General features: G+C 34.3%; 3 protein-coding genes and 1 pseudogene across 3 annotated transcripts; 2 read left to right on the top strand and 2 right to left on the bottom strand.

The window, feature by feature from the left end:
* Positions 1-1343: 1343 nt before the first annotated feature.
* LOC120173235 lies at positions 1344-2129 on the top strand. The gene is made up of 4 exons (XM_039180458.1): positions 1344-1415; positions 1497-1579; positions 1891-1954; positions 2064-2129. The coding sequence occupies exons 1-4, from the start codon at positions 1356-1358 to the stop codon at positions 2127-2129; spliced, it is 273 nt and encodes a 90-aa protein (XP_039036389.1). The 5' UTR covers positions 1344-1355.
* Positions 2130-6947: 4818 nt separating this feature from the next.
* LOC120173269 lies at positions 6948-10177 on the top strand (annotated as a pseudogene).
* A 6115-nt stretch (positions 10178-16292) lies between these two features.
* On the bottom strand, positions 16293-17176 carry LOC120173254. Its single transcript, XM_039180471.1, has one exon. The coding sequence runs from the start codon at positions 17145-17147 to the stop codon at positions 16521-16523; it is 627 nt and encodes a 208-aa protein (XP_039036402.1). The 5' UTR covers positions 17148-17176; the 3' UTR covers positions 16293-16520.
* Positions 17177-17637: 461 nt separating this feature from the next.
* Positions 17638-18175, bottom strand: LOC120173268. Its single transcript, XM_039180479.1, has one exon. The coding sequence runs from the start codon at positions 18074-18076 to the stop codon at positions 17660-17662; it is 417 nt and encodes a 138-aa protein (XP_039036410.1). The 5' UTR covers positions 18077-18175; the 3' UTR covers positions 17638-17659.
* Positions 18176-18788: the final 613 nt, after the last annotated feature.

Genomic DNA, 18788 nt, shown 5'->3' with positions numbered 1-18788 from the left:
CTAAGCTAGAACATTTCCCCTTTACAAAAGGATAAAAGATGTAAACAATAAAACCTCTCTAAGGTAGGTGTTTACAAGAATTAAGCTCACAAGAACAAAATATTTACAAGAGAAAGATGAAATAAGAATGAAAAACTCTTCTCTTGTGTTTGATTACTTGGATAGTTGTTCTCTTTTTTCTTCAAGTGTCCTTAGCTTGTATTTATAGCTTGGAGTGTGTTTGAAGTCATATCTAGCCGTTGGGGATGTTTAGGAGCCGTTTGGGAATGATTTTTCTGCAAAAATAGGCTGCCCAGAATGGGGGGAATCGGTACCCCTTCATAGGGAATTTTTGAGCCTCGGGTTACTGTTCAAATAGTAAATTACTATTCATAAAAACATTTTTGTGCTCAATTTTAAATTAAAAGAACTTTGAATTATTTTTGTAAATTTTGAATAAATTCAATTAAGTCCAAATACATTTTGTAAATTCAATTCAAGTCCAAAAATCATTTTGCCTTAAATTGTTATATCAAAACATAGTTCAATACAATGGTTTGACTATTTCCTGTTGACGAAACCTTCTACCTGTTAATTATATATTGGCTGATTAATTTCTCGTTAGGACTTAGGAAACAATAGAGCTATGACTATGAGCAATTTTAGTTATATTGAAGTCTAACTGATGACTATTATTTTGATTTTTAGTCTGTTTTTTTTTTCTGTGGTGCTTCTGGGGCGTAATTGGGGCTGATATATTCCCTAAATGTCTTGAATTTTAATATATATGTAAACACCTTGTAGTATTCCAGAGATTAGCTAGTTGTATAGTTCCATATGAACCTGAGTTCTTATAGTTTTCATCGTTTTTAAGGAGCTACGCTTGGTAATTCTTCTGAAAGAACTCAAATTCCGGGTTGGAAATTAATTTTCTTACCATTTGAACTCATTCTTCTCATATCTGCTTCTCTAGAATATTGCCCTTGGTTGTAAAGCTTTCTGAATAAGCCAGTGATTAAAGCACATACTCTTTTCCCTTTCTTGAAACTTGGAAGCTTGTTCTAACATCTTAAGTTACGTTACGTTATTAGTCGCTGCTATTTTGTTTTTACTGATAATAGGTTTGTATATCATCCTACAGTGAATGTAACTTTATGGATGACGGTTTTGGGAGTATAAAGGTGATTCCAGATCATTTTCAGTCTCAACTCCTCCCAGGGGTGACTCTCTTCAAAACAGAAGTTCAACTCTTTTCTGAAGGTAAAAAGAGAAGAGACTGAGGATTTCTAGTTCATCTTATCTCAATGTCTTTTGGTTTGCTTTAGATAGGTCCCGTAGCAGTTTATGTCTCGGAGAAAATTAGAAAGGCTGCATCCATGTTGAATCTGTTCAGTTTGCGTGGCTTGCCATGGAGTGATGCTGATGGTCAGGAAAAGGTTCATATGTTCTTTGAATCTTGCCATTTGGTCTTATTAATAGTCGACATTGCTCACCTGAATTTTTATTTTGATATACAGATTCAGTTGGCTGCTGCAGAGTTAGAATCACTAAGATCAGAACTGGCCGATATAGAAGAGAGAGAAGGTTACTTAAAAGCTCAGTAAGGAAGAGCTGAATCTTGACTTTTAATCCATGAGCTATATATGTCTCTCCATAATGATTCAGTATAAGAAAGAGTTGTACTTGATTCTAGAATTTTCAAAAAATTGTGTTCTTAACTGGAAGTTATGTGATGTCTCCTAGCAAATAATGGTCTCTGAACCATTGGTTTTTCTATGTTTACTTATGGGTTTCTTTTTTTTTTTCCCTTTCCTGAGAGTATGTCCACCATACCTAGAAGCATTGGTGTACTATTGAGATTCAGACACAATATTTCTACATTTCTTTTATTGATGTTTCTGCTTTATGAAGGTTGGAACATATCGATGAAATTTTGCGGTCTGCAAGTCTTTCTGGCTATTTGTACATCCGAACAGTATGAATACGCTCTTGCTATCTTACTTCATATTTTGTTTTGGGCATCCTCTCCGCATGCGCAGCTACTGTTATGGGTAATGATTTTTCTATGAATCTTTCATTCGCAGAGGTGGACAGCTTTACCTGGAGAACCTGCTCCTCTTGATGATATTGATTTTGATGACTGGTCCTAATTTCGTTGTTTTCATGGCCAATGCATATTCTCTGTTTATCCTCACAGGTAATTAGCCTTTGGTGTATTCTCCTTTTTTCTTCTTTTACTATTATGAATTGCATCTGGATTCAGTGATGCATGATGGTACATGGTTGGTGTAATATGGAAGTGACCAAAAAAAAAATCTTTCAGTAGTAGATGAAATTTCAAATTCAAGATGATCAAGTTTTTAATTGTTCTGCTTTGATGAGCATAGTTTCAAATAATGTCTTAAGATTCTCTTAGTTCAACTTGGCCAAGCATCACCACTAACAATGAAAGGATTCTGCGAATATCTGCTGGTCCAATGTAAACATAGCACAGGCTGGTGTATTATGAACATTACTTGCTGATCAACTTCTTACTTTGCAGATTTGAGCCCTCAAGATTCCACACTTCTTTCTGATGTTGTTGAAGTAGGTTCTCTGCCAAACTTTGTAAGAGAAGATGAAGCGACACAATATGCCTTTTATATCTTAACTTGTCAAGGACTGCGTTACGAGTGTTCACATGTTTCTAAAGTACAGGTATACCTTGTTTTTGCTTACGTAACACACACACACACACACACAAAAGAGTACAATGTTTATTTCCATACTAATCAGCTTTTACATTTATTTGTGCCATTCTACTTATTCTTAGTTGTTGGAAGATATGCTAAGAAATTATTGGAGGAAACCAGAAAAACCTGCACGACAGTCTTTGGCACTTAAGCTAGTAAAATATATGAATTTTGATTTTGATCCGATGCCAAATGTTCTCGTTTCTTTAGAATTGAACATATGTTCATGCAAGCAAATAAATTTACGAGTTGCCATTAGATTCGTATCATGATTGTTCACAGTGTGGATAGTATAGATGGTTGTGAAGATTGTGATTTGTGAGAACCCTTCCAAAAATTTTTCACTGGCTTTAAGTAGGATCAAAGAAACTCCTTGGAGCTTGGTTGAATTCTGGACAACCTACAATAGAACTTCAATACATTCATATAATTGTTTCTCTTTTCCTAGGTGGACACCTGGTTATCGGCTTTGCAGACAGAATGTTGGGTTCTGATGTTAAAGTCCCAAATGGTTCCTAGTATTGTTTATGGGTTCTCTTGTAATGGCAACTTGGGATAGAGTTCAAACAGAAATTATGTTACCCAGATTCCTTGTTTTCCTTGAAGTATCTATGTCCGATTCAATCGTGTACGGGAAATGATCCTCCAAATATATGGAGTAGTACATATTCGATACTCGTCCCTAGTTCGGGTAAACATAGATTAGATGTAGCATATTCAACTCAGCTTACATTGAATTCTTCTGGGACTGGGATCCCACTAACAGTTGTTTTGTTGATGTACATATGATTGGCATTTCCAATAAAGCAGCACGTTGGTATTCATTACAGGTTTGATTCCTGGGTTTATTGTAATAAACTAGCTTTGCATGCAAGGAAGGTGTTGTATGTTCGAAAACTATTCCAAACGGAGTACTTTTAGGGTACGTTTGGTTCACAGAATGTAAGATTATTATCTTTGAGAATAAGATTATCGAAATTTAACATTACTCTGTGAACGTTGTATTACCTTGTTTGGTTTATTTTGCTGGAATGTAAGATTATAGTGTTTGGTTGGAGGAATATAAGATTAATTAGACATGCATATTTTATCAAATTATCTTTGTGAGATATTTTTTTAACAAATAAACCTTTAATATTAAATTATAAACATTTGAATAAAAAAATTTAAAAACATATAATTAACATAATTAATATATCAAACTTAAAATTTTAAATAATTTTCATAAGTACCATATTTATTTATATAAAATATGTAATATGAAAATAATATTTGATCTCGAGTGGACAAATATATTATTTTTAATGTATAAGATCTATTTAATAACTCAAAATTAAATATTTTAAATAATTACACTTTTACAATAATAATATTTCATCTCATAAAATTATAAGATAGTTGATATATTAAATATTAAAAATATAAAATAATTTTAACTACTCAAATTTTATTAATATTTTATTAAATTAAACTCTTTGTATATTATTTTATTAAGTTTTAAATTTTGAGTAAAATACAAATAATAAGAATTGAGAAGAATCCAAATGAAAACATTTATTATTTCAGGGGTATTTGTGTCTAAAGTGGTGAGAATTATTTATTATCTAACAATTTGGAGATGATAACATTCCCACCGTTTTAAAAAAAATTATTACTATTGACAATAATTGTCTGATAATAATATTTTCCGTTAACCAAACATATAAATATAATTCCAAAAAAATCATTCCTCTTTATAATGATTTTTTCGCAACCCAAACGAGCTTTATTGACTGCTTTTGCCCTGTGAGAAGGTAACTCTCCAAAATTCTTTTCTTGCGATTAGGCCCTTAAATGAACAGACAGTGCAGATCAAAAGACCCAAGACCGGCAAATTTCTTCACGTAATGCTTTGAAAAAAAACAAATCTTCACATATTGCATTTGATTAATTATTTGCTGAAATAACGTGATTTCTACAGTAACAGGGTTGGTCGCTAGGTGTTCTGGGCGACCTGTGCAGGTCGCCATGTCGTCCGAGCTCGTCCAAGAAAGGTCGCCAAGCAATCCATGCAGCGTTCAATCTTCACGTGCATGGGCGATGCAGATAACTACTGCATTTCAACGCCCTTGGAGATAGGTCGTCAAGCAATCTAAGGTTGGCCCGTGATTCCCCAGCCTCTGCTCTCTTGCTGCATGGTAAACCAGAATGGCAGCAGCAGCTAAACCAGAATGATATCAATATTTGTTGCATCCCAACGCTTGAACCCATTTCAGCAAATAAGCACGACGGCACAACGCTCAGACGACATGGCGACATGCATAAGTCGCCCGGAACACCTGTCGACCAACCCTGTTACTGTAGAAATCACACTATTTCAACAAATAATTGATCAAATGTAACATGTAAAAAATTTTATTTTTTCAAAACATTACGTGAAGAATTTTGCCAAGAAAAAACCCCTTATAACGGGAATATCTCCAATATATAATATAATATATATATATAATATATAATAATATAATATATAAAGAAGATTGTGCAGCAGGTGATTTGGGAAATAAATATTGACAAAAGAGTGAGTAGATATGCTTTATCATTATACTTTTCATTGTTTTAGTTTCCCCAGACGGCTAAGGCTTTTGATGAAGAAGAAGACATTCATCACTGCAAAGTATTGCGAGTGATTATGGAATGTTCCCACTCATTTTGTATTTTTTTGGGTAAATTATATTCTACACAACTTAATTATTGGGTTATAATATAACTATTAATCTTGATTTTATTAATTAAATTATTAAATGATTTAATAAAATACAATGAGTGATAATTTATATATTTTACTTAAATGTAATAATTAATATTACAATCATATGATGATTATGTGTCATCATGACATATTTACCATTGATTAGAAGTCTTTTTATTTAATTTATTTAATTGATTTTTTCTTAATATGGTGACAATGCTATTTATTGATTGAAGGAAGATAAAATAAAGAAATATGGTTTTCAGGGAATCAAAACCTGGTTCTTTGGGGATTAGAAATCTCACCAAATACTTGATTGATATCATTTAAATAATTAAGTGATTAATTGATAAAATTAAAAGATTGATAGTCAATTTGAATCTCTCATGTAATAATGGGCATGAGTATAATTTTTTAATTTTTTAATATTATAGCAAGTAATAGATTTTATTTTACTAAATATAATATACTTTTCATCAAATAATATTTTAATTTAAATTAGTAATTCAATTTAATATTAATTAATTGATTTGATAGTCAAATTTGATTGATAAAATTAAAATATTGATAGTCAAATTTGAATCTAATGTAATTAAGTGATCGAGTATATTTATCTAATATTTTAATATTATAGCAAGTAATGGATTTAGTTTACTAAATAAAGTATACTTTTCATCAAATAATTTTAATTTAAATTATATTCATTTAATTTCTTAAGAATATAATTTGAAGACAGGGAAAGTGACCAAGTCCAAAAAGCCCTAAACATTGGCGATATCTGAGGTTCAGATTTGAGACACGTGGTTTGGCATTTTTCACCTACAAGTTGGGGTAGATCTTTTATTGGCCGAACCCAACCCAACCGCGAAACAAAAGAAAAGTGATGTCAGCCCAGTCCAATCGAATCTCAGCCTCACATCAACAGAAACAACACAATAATAGTATATTTTTATAGGATAAAATACATATTATACTCAATTATTAATTTGATTACAAAAGAGTTATTTTATTTCTATAAGTTATAATTTAATCATTTAAAATGAGTACAAACAATTACTAACAAGTTAGATATTAGATGAAAGCATGATATATTGATCTAAGATAATAAAAAATTAGTCCTTCAAACTTATACATTCTATCAATATGATCCTAGTTCAGAACAATTTTAGAATTTAATTATTAACATTTGAAAATTATATTAATTTAATTTTTTTATTCTCTTAAAATGTTTATATCACTTTGATTTAATTATATCAATGAAAATAATTAAATTAATAGAATTTTAGATATAAAAGATAATTGAATAAGTCTTTTAAATTAAAACTAAAATGATAAAACTTATAAATTTTAAAAATTAATGATGTCATCATATGAAATCATATTTAACATGTTTAATTTTTTAAAGAATAATAATCTATTTTTAATAATATTTTAGTCACACAACGTGAACGACCAAGAGCAAAAACCTAGTACTAGTATAAATAAATGCCTCTTATCTTCCCTGCTTATCTCTCTCCTATCACTTCACATCCGTTGCTCTCGGCTTATAATCTAAGCAATCAAATCCGCAAAAATAAAAACAAACAAAAATGAGCTCTCAGATTTTCAGATCTGCTTCTAGAGCTGCCAGGTCTCTCCTTCATCTTCCAAGTCCTCTCGCTTTTACTCTGGTAATCACGTCTTTGCTCTGTTTACTCTGTTCTTTTTGACGGCTGATCCGTCGGGTGATTATTTCACGATGAATATTTCCTGATAATGCAACCTTGTTTTGTTCTTAAGGAAACATTTCATCAAACGTGGAATAATTATTTGGAAGTGTTTTTTTTTTTTAAATATACCAAAATGAAAAAAGGAAGTGCTTGATTTTCATTTCACTGGTATTCAGTGTTTGATTATTATCCCCTAGTTTTAGATCGGTCCCATGAATCATTTTCAACTCTGAATTTTAACTAGCTTTCGGGATTTACTTTCTCAATTAGGTATCAAAATTGATACGTTTATATGAATACTTTGCATTATGTTTTGCTAATTTTGAAATGCGTTATTATTATTATTATTATTCGATTTTGTTTGGATGGAAGTCTTCCTAGTTCCTAGTTGCGTTATTATAATTTTAGACCCCGCTTAGCACCATTAGCCAGGGGAATAAAATTTTAAATTACTCAAATATAATTATAAATTATTAAAATTTTATAATTAAAATTTTATTTTAAATAATTTACTTTTAAAATTTTAATTAATTTATAATTATATTTGAGTATTATTAATTTATTGTATTAATGGTGCTCAACTGTATTAGTGGAGTGTGAGTAATCCTTTTGGAAAATCACTGTTTTCAAAGAAAACTTTAATTTTAGTTTTTAATTGTTATTAATGGTGCTATACTTTTTCCTTTAGCTGTAAAAAGTTGTACCTTACTCTTAGTTCTGTTGTTGACGTAGACTCTCAAAAGGGAAAAGATTAGAAGAGTACGTTACTTTTCATTATTTTTAGTTGCAGAATCAATTCTCGTTTTATTGCCCCCATAATGATTTGCTTTGCATCCACTATTAAAGAGGAAAAGCGAAAGAAAAATATTTATTCCAAATCTTTATGCCCCCATGCTGATGCTACACGCGTGGTCTGTCTTGGTTTCAACTCTGTTTGTGCTGTGTTATTTCTTGCTTTTAATTATTTCATCCACCCAGAGGGGGACACATTCTTTTTCTCTCTAATTAACGATTTTGTACTTGAGTTGCAATATAATAAGGTTGGGGTGTTCGTAATGTGCTTGGACCTACACGAACTTAAGTGGGCGTGCGTTACTGAACTATTATGTTTGTAAACTAAAAAAAGTGCATTCATGTGCTGATAATTCTATTGCATTACATGTGAATGTTGCATAGGAATGTGTGATCTTCTGTTTTAAGCTATTTAATTTAACTATCGTTATGGTCAGTAGAAGGGCGAGCTGTAGCTGCTGCTGCTGCAGTTTCACTTAGCAGTAAAGTTCCTCTTTTTAGCTTCGGCCATGCAAGTACTGCATCTGCTAATGCATCAAGAGCATGGCTTTCAGGAGTTCTTGCTCTTCCAATGGCAGGTTTGGATGACTTTTAACTTTTTTCTCGGTTCTCTGTTTTGTTAATTATGTGATCTGATTCGGATGCATGCCTCTATTTTCATTTGGAGTAGTACTTTCTGTTATTTGGATCATGTCTGTAACACAAAATTGATATGGTGAAAGAAGAGAGCCTAGCCCCTTGCCCAAGTTTTAGCATTGTGGCGTCCTGGACCTCTCCAACAAAATTATACTTTGCATTGGCACAGTAGGGAGGAAATGCTTTATTGTGAAGCATTTTAGACTTGCCTTCTTCCATAAATTTCTCCCAACATTGTGCCCAAGTCCCCGAATAATGAATGTTCCGACTATCATCATGTATTTGCTGCATTGATCTAATTTGAATGCCGCCTTTTCTTATTCTTGCCTATGCACTCTCTCTATTCCGTGTCCATCTACTGCATGGCTTCACTGTTGGTTCCCCATAATTAGTTTATTGTGCTACGTACTTCCTTGGAATGGATTTTGATTGGTTATGATGAGACGATGAATCACTTTATTTGTTAAATCAAGTTTCTACCTACTTTTACTTTTGGAATTAATTCTAAAACAGAATGAAGAGTATTAGCAGTAGATGCTTGGCTTACTGATTGTAATCTTGTGGATGAATTCCACACTCTTTCCCCCCTTAACCCAACCCCTGAATGTTTGGTTTTCATCATCTTCGTAGCTTACATGCTTCAGGAGCAGGAGGTTCATGCTGCAGAGGTAATCAATCACAATTCTATTATGTACTAAAACTCTATTTCAATTGTGTAGGCTGTTCATTTTTTTCCCATTCTGTTCTCTGTATAATTTGCCACTTTTGTTCATTCAGATGGAACGCACCTTCATTGCAATCAAGCCAGATGGAGTACAAAGAGGGCTGGTGAGAATGGGATTCATCAAATCTTTATCACCACTTAAGAGTCTTTCATCATCTTATTCTTTTCCAGATTTCGGAAATCATATCTCGTTTTGAGCGCAAGGGTTCAAGCTTGTGCCATCAGCTAGTGGTTCCATCAAGGAGTTTGCCCAGAAACATTATGATGACTTGAAGGAAAGACCCTTCTTCAATGGCCTGTGCGAATTCCTCAGCTCTGGCCCTGTTCTTGCCATGGTAAATAGAAACTAGATATCTCACCTTCGTGTCGTATTTGCTTCAAACCGAACTAAGCTAAGTCAACTTCATCCACACTCAGGTCTGGGAAGGAGAGGGAGTGATCAATATGGCCGGAAACTCATCGGAGCAACAGATCCTCAGAAATCAGAGCCTGGCACCATCAGAGTGATCTAGCAGTGGTTGTGGGAAGGTATAAGCATCCGTTTTTAATATCGTTTTTACATATGCTAACTTCTTCATCACGTATCTTAATTCGGCTCTTCTTTTGGTGCGCAGAAATATAATTCATGGGAGTGATGGTCCTGAGACTGCCAAGGATGAAATCAACTTGTGGTTCAAGCCACAAGAATTGGTTAGCTATACAACCAACTCAGAGAAATGGTTGTATGGAGAGAACTGATAAGGCAGGCATCTTATAATCAGTAGTTGAGGAAGATTTAGTCCCACATCATGTGTGGGGTAGAGGCAGAGTTTTTAGAATAAGAGCTCTTTATGGAGGTGAAACTGCTCTGATATTTGTTATCATTAAACTACCGCTCTCTTTTCTTTTCTGGTCAAACATTTAATATATTGAAAGTTTTTGTATTATTTTAAAATAAAATTTGAACAACTATTAATATCTTATTGTCAAATATTTATTTTATAATCTAATTTTATAAATCCACAATTCTAGGTAAAAATTGATAGTGCAATTGGGAGGCTCGAGTAGAAGTAACAAATGTAACAATGAACGGACATGTATGTATGATCTCTATCATCGACATAGTCGACATAGTGGTGTGATTCAGATTAACTATGATAATTGGATAATGATTTAAGAGAACCATACGGTTAGCTGAAATTCCTAGCTAGCTAGAATAAGCTATTTAACATCCCTGGAGATAGAAAAAAGAAGGTTATTAAGCTAGTGCAGTGGTATAAACATTCCATAAACTGAAGTTACTTGCATTAAATATTTTATATCAAATGCACCTAAAAAGTTCCAATTACATCTCGTGCTTTCATAACGTCCAAATGGTATGGATCGTGGGTACCCTTTTATATACATGATCTAATGATCTCCCGAAAGAAGAAAAAAAGGCTGTCTACTATATTACTGTTTTCTTTTAATTTAAAATCGATTTGTGGGAGTAGCTCATGTGGTATAGATATCGCTCGCTTCGCATGCGAGAGGCACGGGACTTCCAGTTTCTTTTTCCATCAAGATCCTCCATATCTTTCTTATGATCATCGTGAATGACCATGGCGGTTCCTTCTACTAATACCGTATCAACGGCTGGAAATCTATCAAAGACATTAACGGTACAAACGAAAGAATCCTTCCCCATCCCATTTGCAGTCTGAACCTCACATTCCTCCTCATCTCCATCCTTCAAAGTGATGCCCAAAAAAGAAGGTTTTAAATCCCTTTAAACTAAATAAGCAAACATAAATACTGTATTTCTCCGGTCTACAGAGGGCGAAGAATTCGATAATGAGTCTGAGCTTAGCTTCTTCTTCACCATGGCTCTCACGCTTATCCCCTCCAAACACTAAGCAACTCGACTTTTCTGAAAACAACACCTCCACTCTCCCGTCTCTCGTTTTACGCTCCAATCCCATTTCTTCTCTCAAACTCTATAAACCTTTCAAACCCATAGCTTCCGTGAAGAAACCAATCAAACGGCGTCGTCATGAAACCTCCGTTTTAGACGAGACGTTACTGAGCGGCGTCTCGGCTACTAAAGATTCCGAAGGACTCCAAATGATCGCTCAGAACCAGAGTGAAAGCAGCGGTCAACTAAACGGCAGCGTTGTGTTTCTGACTGTCGTCTGATTATAAACGCCGCTCTTGATCGTAACACTGCTGACTTGGCTTTGTCTGTTTCTATGCCATGCGTTCCAGCTTCGACTCAGGTCTTCATTTTTTAACCTTTTCTGGTTGACCTTCAAAACATTAAAAAAATGTACTTTTATAGGTGTTCACTATTCTGTTTTAAGTGAATTAATCAATCGAATTGATTAGTTGGGTTGATTCGGTCAACATCAAATTAGTTATGTCGAAGAATTTTAATGTTTTTTCAATATTCGATTAACGGTTAATTCGGTTCGAAATCAATTAACTAACCGAATTAACCGAATTATTAAATATTTTATATATTATAAACTTATTTTAACCTCAATCTCATTAAAATTAATACCCGATTATTTTTTAATCACACTAAATTCATTAAATTATCAATACCTAATTATTTGTAACTCAAATAACAAGTATACATATATATATTTAAATTAATCTAATTATAAAAATTATAAAAAAAATCAATTAATTCTATTAACTGACCGAAATAATCGAACTTTTTAGACTCTTTAGGCACCTTACTGCCAGCTAGTAATTATTAATTTTCTCCTTATTCAAAGGAACTTATGATTTCAATTTATTTTGTTTTCTTCTTCTTTCATATCCCTTTGTTTTTGCCCTTCTAAAAACGTTTCTCATCACATCCGTCAAATTATTTAATGGTTAAATTTGCCTATAATTCCTCGCATCTCTCATGATTGAATTTGCCTCTCATATTTACTACTATTTTGCTGGATTAAAAGAATTAGACTTCTGCACAGGCTTTTGCTACTATAATTCTGTCAGAAATTTTACAACTATTCTGTTGGAAAGAACAACGAAAAAAACGGCGTTTTTATCCAAATATAGCCGAATCATAAAACGCTCTTCCCGAGGTTCTATCTCAGCCGGTAAAAGGCACATATCATTTAAATATAATCGTCCTCCATAAATACCGTCTAACCGTCCTCCATAAATACCGTCCAACCATCCGTTCCCTCCTTCTCCCCTTCTCCCTCTCTTATAAATACCCTCTCTCTTTCGACACTCACACCACAAATAAAAATATTATTTTTTTCTTCTATCTATCCTTCTATCACGTTTAAGAAGGTATATTTATCATTATTAAAAGCTAATTTTTTATTATATTATAATCATTTAAACATTTAAACATTTAATAATTTATTATATTTTATTATACTAATTTATTATTTTTTTACAGTTATAAAATGACAGGTGAGTTGCTGCGTTTAGATGAGAATCATATTTCGAGTCATTTTGTCGATACGATAATAATTTTAAATTATGTTATTTTATTTATTATGAATGTTTTATTTAGTTATTTTTTAGTATTAATTTATATTTTAATTTGTATATTATATTTAATTAGGTGAATGATTGTATTATATCTATTTATTCGTAACGTTAAGTTAGAGATACTGAGTTGTGTCTGGTCGTATTTAGTAACGACTGGATTCGGTGACATAGTGAAATATGAAGGATATTGTAATATTGAACTCAACCTTATTTCTGCACTGATTGAGAGATGGAGACCAGAGACATGCATTCAATCTTCCATGTGGGGAGTGCACTATTACGTTAGAGGATGTTTTCATACATTTGAGACTTCCGGTAGATGATGATGTTATTTCTGATGCGCGGATGGTGATTGACATTCCTTGTGCGAGGAGTATCTTGGAGGTATCCCGTCTAATTTCAAAGGTGGTCGAATATAGTAATCATGGTTGTCTACAAATTTTCGACGGTTGAGCGAAGATTGTTCCGAGGAACAGGCTAAAATATTGAACGGGCTTGCATATTACAACTCATAGAAGGGATCTTGATGCCCAAAAATCTCGCAACCAAGTTCATTGTATATGGTTACGTCACCTCGCATATTTTCGAGTTATCGGCTCATTCAGTTGGGGCTCCTTGGTTTTGGCATCTCTGTATAGATAAATGTGTCGGCAACTGATTATCGAAAAATACTATCGAAGATGTCTTTTGCTTCTGCAGTCCTGAGCATGGTATCGCGTGCCCTTTTTATGTCCGGTCGTGAAAAACCAATTAGTTTTCCCGTTATTGTTGAGGTAATTTCAATACTAAGTTTGTATATAAATTTTTTAAGTATATGATTTTTTACACTGAATATATGGTCATGTATAAGGAAAAATCATCGTGATATACCAAACGATTTGGAAGAAATTCGGCTACTCATTGATCAAAAGGTTGGTACAAAGATATATATTTAAATTGTATTATTTACCTTTAATTATCGTTATATATAGAATATTATTTTTGATAAGAATTATATATATTTGTTTTAGCTTCAATGAGCTCTTTATTGTACTGAACAAATGAGGCATTACATCCCACCTCACTTGAGTGACCATTAGATGTATGGATGGCGGCGGTCCCTCTGATATGTTATGCTATTGTCGAGTGGTATCCTACTGATTGCGTGCTCCGCCAATTTGGTTTTGTACAATCTATTCCTGAAGCACCTAAAAATCTCGAAATATGCATAATGTCGATCGACGAGGCAAAAAGATGTCAACTGACTGATGAAGCACAACGAGTGGTAATGATATGGGAGGATCGACGTGGACGCATTCCCCGTATGGAGCCGAATTATGTCGATCATTTCAGTTGCGGATGACTATTATCAATGATTCAACACGAACATGAAGATACTTTCCGAAGAAGCACGAGAAAGAGCATTCATCGACGTCGAGAAAACGTCCACCGTCACACATCATCGTCCCCCGACTCGTGGATGAAGTGTAGGTGTTTTCGGCTCGTCCTTAGCTGCAGCACCGAAACCATCACAGTAACAACCTTCTAAATCGATTTATATTCCACAACCATTTTAGATGCCACCGCAGCCATTTCAGATGGCACTGCAGTCGTTTTCGATGCCACCAAAGCCATTTCAGATGCCACCACCACAGGGTTTTATGACACCTCCTGGCGGATATACTCTCATGCTTATAGATCCAGCTTGTCTTTATATACTGCTTATTTGATTGGTGATGCTTCACTAGAGACACAGACACCTCCGACTCAGTTTTCACATTCATCAAAGTTGATGTTTTCGCAGTTTTCACATTTTTCTATGAGCGGTGGGATAGTTAGTCATACACCTCTAGAGTCCTTATTCTATGGAGGTGCTACATTGTCATATGTCTCTCATCAACAAAATGTAGTTATTATTGCTACTGCTGCTACTGATGATGATAATAGTGTGAGGATGAGAACAATTTATACGAAGAAATCCTCATCGAAATAGACAACATATGCCCTGTGGAACACATTAAAGACACAGACATCGATAAACTTGTTTTTATTTATCTTGTTTCTTAATGTTTTTATTTAATTATAGACTTTTTATTTAATTATGGACTTTTTATTTATTTTGTTCTTAATATTTTTATTATTTAATTATTTGATTGTAACGTTTATAGTTAATGTTTTTATTTAATTGATTTTATTGTTTTTCTTATTTAGTTTGTAATGTTTTTATTTAATTTTCATTCGAGTAGCCCATCACTTGAGTATCACATAAATTAAAAGTAAATAAAAATGAAATAACACAAACTGATGCTTAATAAACAACAATTGCATCGTCACAACATCAACGGTTACGTGATGATAAAAAAGATGAACACTTTTTTTCAATTGTGGCCTAAGTTTCTACAATGCCCACATCTTTTGTTTTATTCGAATATATCTTAAATACTTCTAAAAGTCAATGAATTCGAGTGGATTTTGGAGGATTTGCCTCCTTTAATAAGGACGAATCTGGTATAATCGGAAGCCAACTCTGAACCTCATCTGAGTCTTTCTCATTACCTATGGGGAACTCAAATTCATATATCTTAATACTTCTGAAAGTCAGTATATGGGATCCAAAAAACGTTATAGTCTTGAAGGGTATAAGAGCAGTTGCCGTGATTCCGTCTTCCATTTTACAAACGTAAAAATAATAGAAAATAATTAGTACAATAAAATTTAGTCAAATATTAAATATAAAATAAATATATATAATAAGAAAATAATTTTATCTTCTAAAACTATAACAAAATCTACTTAGCTTGATAGAAGGAATTGATAGAAGGAAAAGTGTGAAAGTAATTTTGGTGTGGTTCTATTTGTGCATTCAGGGGTATTTATAGGGATGAGGATGTGTGAATAGTCGAGATTTAAGGCTCAGTTAATAATGGAGTGTGCAATAATTCAATGTAAATAATGGAAGGCGCGAGACTCATGTTACGTGCCTTCTGTATGTGTCATATTTCTTCACGAATGCACATTTCATGATCCACGCTTTCTAACGTGGCGTCAGCTCGGACAAAACTCCGCGAAAGCATGCTTTTCCATCGTGGCATCAACTCGGACAGAATCCCTCGAAGGCGTGCTTCATGATCCACGTTTTGTTAAAATGATGTTAATTCGATAATATTTAAAAAGATGTTAATTCGATAATATTTAAAGAAGGGGGCCAAAAGATATTTGTTTTTAGGGTGATTTTTGGAATAAGACGGACTTGAATCTCGAGGTTAGTGGAAACTAGATGATGAATCATGATTTCAATGTTTGCCTGTGGCCCCGCCTGCCTTTAACAACTCCACCATTTCTCACCCACTAACAATTATTTTAGTTCGACTTGGAATTTTTTTTCTTACCCATCTGTTACCCACCATTTCAAGTTTAATCGAATTAAAATTCGTTTGAGTTCCAATCAATTTAATCTGAAGAAAATTTAAATTGAAATTTTCTTAAACTCGAATTAAATATATATTCAATTCGACTAAACTTATTCACAGCTCTACACTCGAGTGCCAATTAATTCGCCCGAACTCTTCCACCGGATTCCAAGAACGCCTTACTTAACCACCCTCTCGACCCTAAATAGAAGGGTAGATTTAAGCACAAAAGCTTCGTTTTCCTAAAATACTTGAACACACTATTTGTACACTTCTTTCAACAAACCTGAAAATCTTAAAAGAAGGCGGCTAAGTAGTCCCTTAAGTTACATGAACGAAACTAAAAAGGACAAAAAATCAGCAGTGGAAACCTAAAACAGAACCATCACTCACCGCGATGGTAACTGTGCACTCAGATTTAGCATCCACATGATATGTGAAGAAATTCAGAACCCGAGTCCGACCCGCCATCTCCATCCGAGACTCAATCTCCATCGTGGGTCCGACTCGATACCCATTGTTATTCCCGCCAAAGCCACCAATCACACCGAGGCCCCGTCGTGGAGCTATAGGAATCGTCGCGTCCAACGCCTCATTCGGTGCAGCCAGAGGAAAAGGCTCAACGGCGAAAGTTGCGGCCATGAACTGGGTCCGACCCGCTTCGATCTTCCCTGCGGGTATGAACATGAATCCTACTTGAGAACCCGAGTAAATGAGCTGGATAGAGTTGTCGTAGTGAGAGAAAGCGGCTCGGTTAGGGTTTTTAACGGAAACGTATTGGGAGAAAGTGAAGCTGACGGAGTTGTTACCGACTGAGAATGACGGAAGCTGGACGGAGTTGAAGGAGATCTTCGGATCCTTGGGTTTAAAAACGGTGAAGTAAACTATGAGACCTATTATTACAACGAAGATCAAGAAAATCGTTGCTACAATACACGAAGCAAGATTTGTACGGCCGGATGGGGGCTTTTGAGGCTTTACCATTTCTTCTTTAAGAAATGGATGAAAGCAAATCAAGGATGAAAGCAAATCAAGGATGAAAAAAAAAAAGATTCCTGGAGTGAAGGGGTGTTTGGATGCGAGGAAAGTGTATTTATCGAGGGAAAGTTGGGAAGGAAAATGATTTAAGTGTAAAACAGTAAAAAGTGGAGACTTTTGTTGGAATTACTAGGGCCATGCTAGTCGAAAGAAATCTTTAGATTCCTTTTCTCCACATGGTCACCGTTCCTATTTGTCAACATTGCAAAATTGGTAGGAAATAAAACAAATTTGTACCCTTTTTCCACACACAAAAAAAGGAAAACTCAGTTCTTGCTTAGATTCTTTAGTTAATAAATCATCCGACATTTATTTCTATATATATATACACACACAAAACAGGTTCCGCATATACATGTATTACATTTGCTTTGCTTCTTCCATTTGCAAATGACGATAACCTTAATATTCCCTGAACCGCCCAAGCCCCATCACAGCGATGGGCCCCGTCGTTGGAGCTATAGAATCGTCGCGTCCAACGCCTCATTCGGTGCAGCCAGAGGAAAAGGCTCAACGGCGAAAGTTGCGGCCATGAGCTGGGTCCGACCCGCTTCGATCTTCCCTGCGGGTATGAACATGAATCCTACTTGAGAACCCGAGTAAATGAGCTGGATAGAGTTGTCGTAGTGAGAGAAAGCGGCTCGGTTAGGGTTTTTAACGGAAACGTATTGGGAGAAAGTGAAGCTGACGGAGTTGTTACCGACTGAGAATGACGGAAGCTGGACGGAGTTGAAGGAGATCTTCGGATTCTTGGGTTTAAAAACGGTGAAGTAAACGATGAGACCTATTATTACAACGAAGATCAAGAAAATCGTTGCTACAATACACGAAGCAAGATTTGTACGGCCGGATGGGGGCTTTTGAGGCTTCACCATTTCTTCTTTAAGAAATGGATGAAAGCAAATCAAGGATGAAAAAAAAAAGATTCCTGGAGTGAAGGGGTGTTTGGATACGAGGAAAGTGTACTTATAGAGGGAAAGTTGGGAAGGAAAATGATTTAAGTGTAAAACAGTAAAAAGTTGAGACTTTTGTTGGAATTATAGGGCCATGCTAGTCGAAGAAAATCTTTAGATTCCTTTTCTCCACCTGGTCACCGTTTCTATTTGTCAACATGCAAATTGGTAGGAAAGAAACAAATTTGTACCCTTTTTCCACACACACAAAAGAAAACTCAGTTCTTGCTTAGATTCTTTAGTTAATACATCCGACATTTATTTATATATATTACACACACAAAATAGGTTCCGCATATACATGTATTACATTTGCTTTGCTTCTTCCATTTGCAAATGACGATAACCTTATAATATTCCCTGAATAAATTTTGAACAATGTTTACAGAATTTCAGCATATGTACAAGTTCTGTTTCTCTTTTTGAGCTATGATCCTGCAGCAATCTATATATACAGAATCTTGGCATACATTTTTATTATCTTCTGCTCTGTTGCTATACAGACACTTGACAGAGCGAAAGGGAGGAGGAAAAAAAACAAACGCAAAAAGCTTCAGGCTCGTGTAAAAGAAGATAAGCCGTCAACGTTCGAGTAATTCGATGTTCATATGGAAATGGACTCGTCGTTCGGTGA

The sequence above is a fragment of the Hibiscus syriacus genome, unplaced genomic scaffold (assembly GCF_006381635.1).
Source record: "Hibiscus syriacus cultivar Baekdansim isolate YM2019G1 unplaced genomic scaffold, ASM638163v2 tig00111942_pilon, whole genome shotgun sequence".
Classification (NCBI taxonomy): Eukaryota; Viridiplantae; Streptophyta; class Magnoliopsida; order Malvales; family Malvaceae; genus Hibiscus; species Hibiscus syriacus.
The sequence above is the reverse complement of the archived record's forward strand: the minus strand, read 5'-3'. Positions and strand labels throughout refer to the sequence as shown.

Excerpts from the sequence above, each read along its gene's own strand:
- LOC120173235 (XM_039180458.1), top strand. The coding sequence starts at position 1,356 with ATGTTGAATCTGTTCAGTTTGCGTGGCTTGCCATGGAGTGATGCTGAT. Across the intron at positions 1,416-1,496 it reads ATGCTGATGGTCAGGAAAAG|ATTCAGTTGGCTGCTGCAGA; the intron begins GTTCATATGTTC and ends TTTGATATACAG. Across the intron at positions 1,955-2,063 it reads GCTATTTGTACATCCGAACA|AGGTGGACAGCTTTACCTGG; the intron begins GTATGAATACGC and ends TTTCATTCGCAG.
- LOC120173254 (XM_039180471.1), bottom strand. The coding sequence starts at position 17,147 with ATGGTAAAGCCTCAAAAGCCCCCATCCGGCCGTACAAATCTTGCTTCG.
- LOC120173268 (XM_039180479.1), bottom strand. The coding sequence starts at position 18,076 with ATGGTGAAGCCTCAAAAGCCCCCATCCGGCCGTACAAATCTTGCTTCG.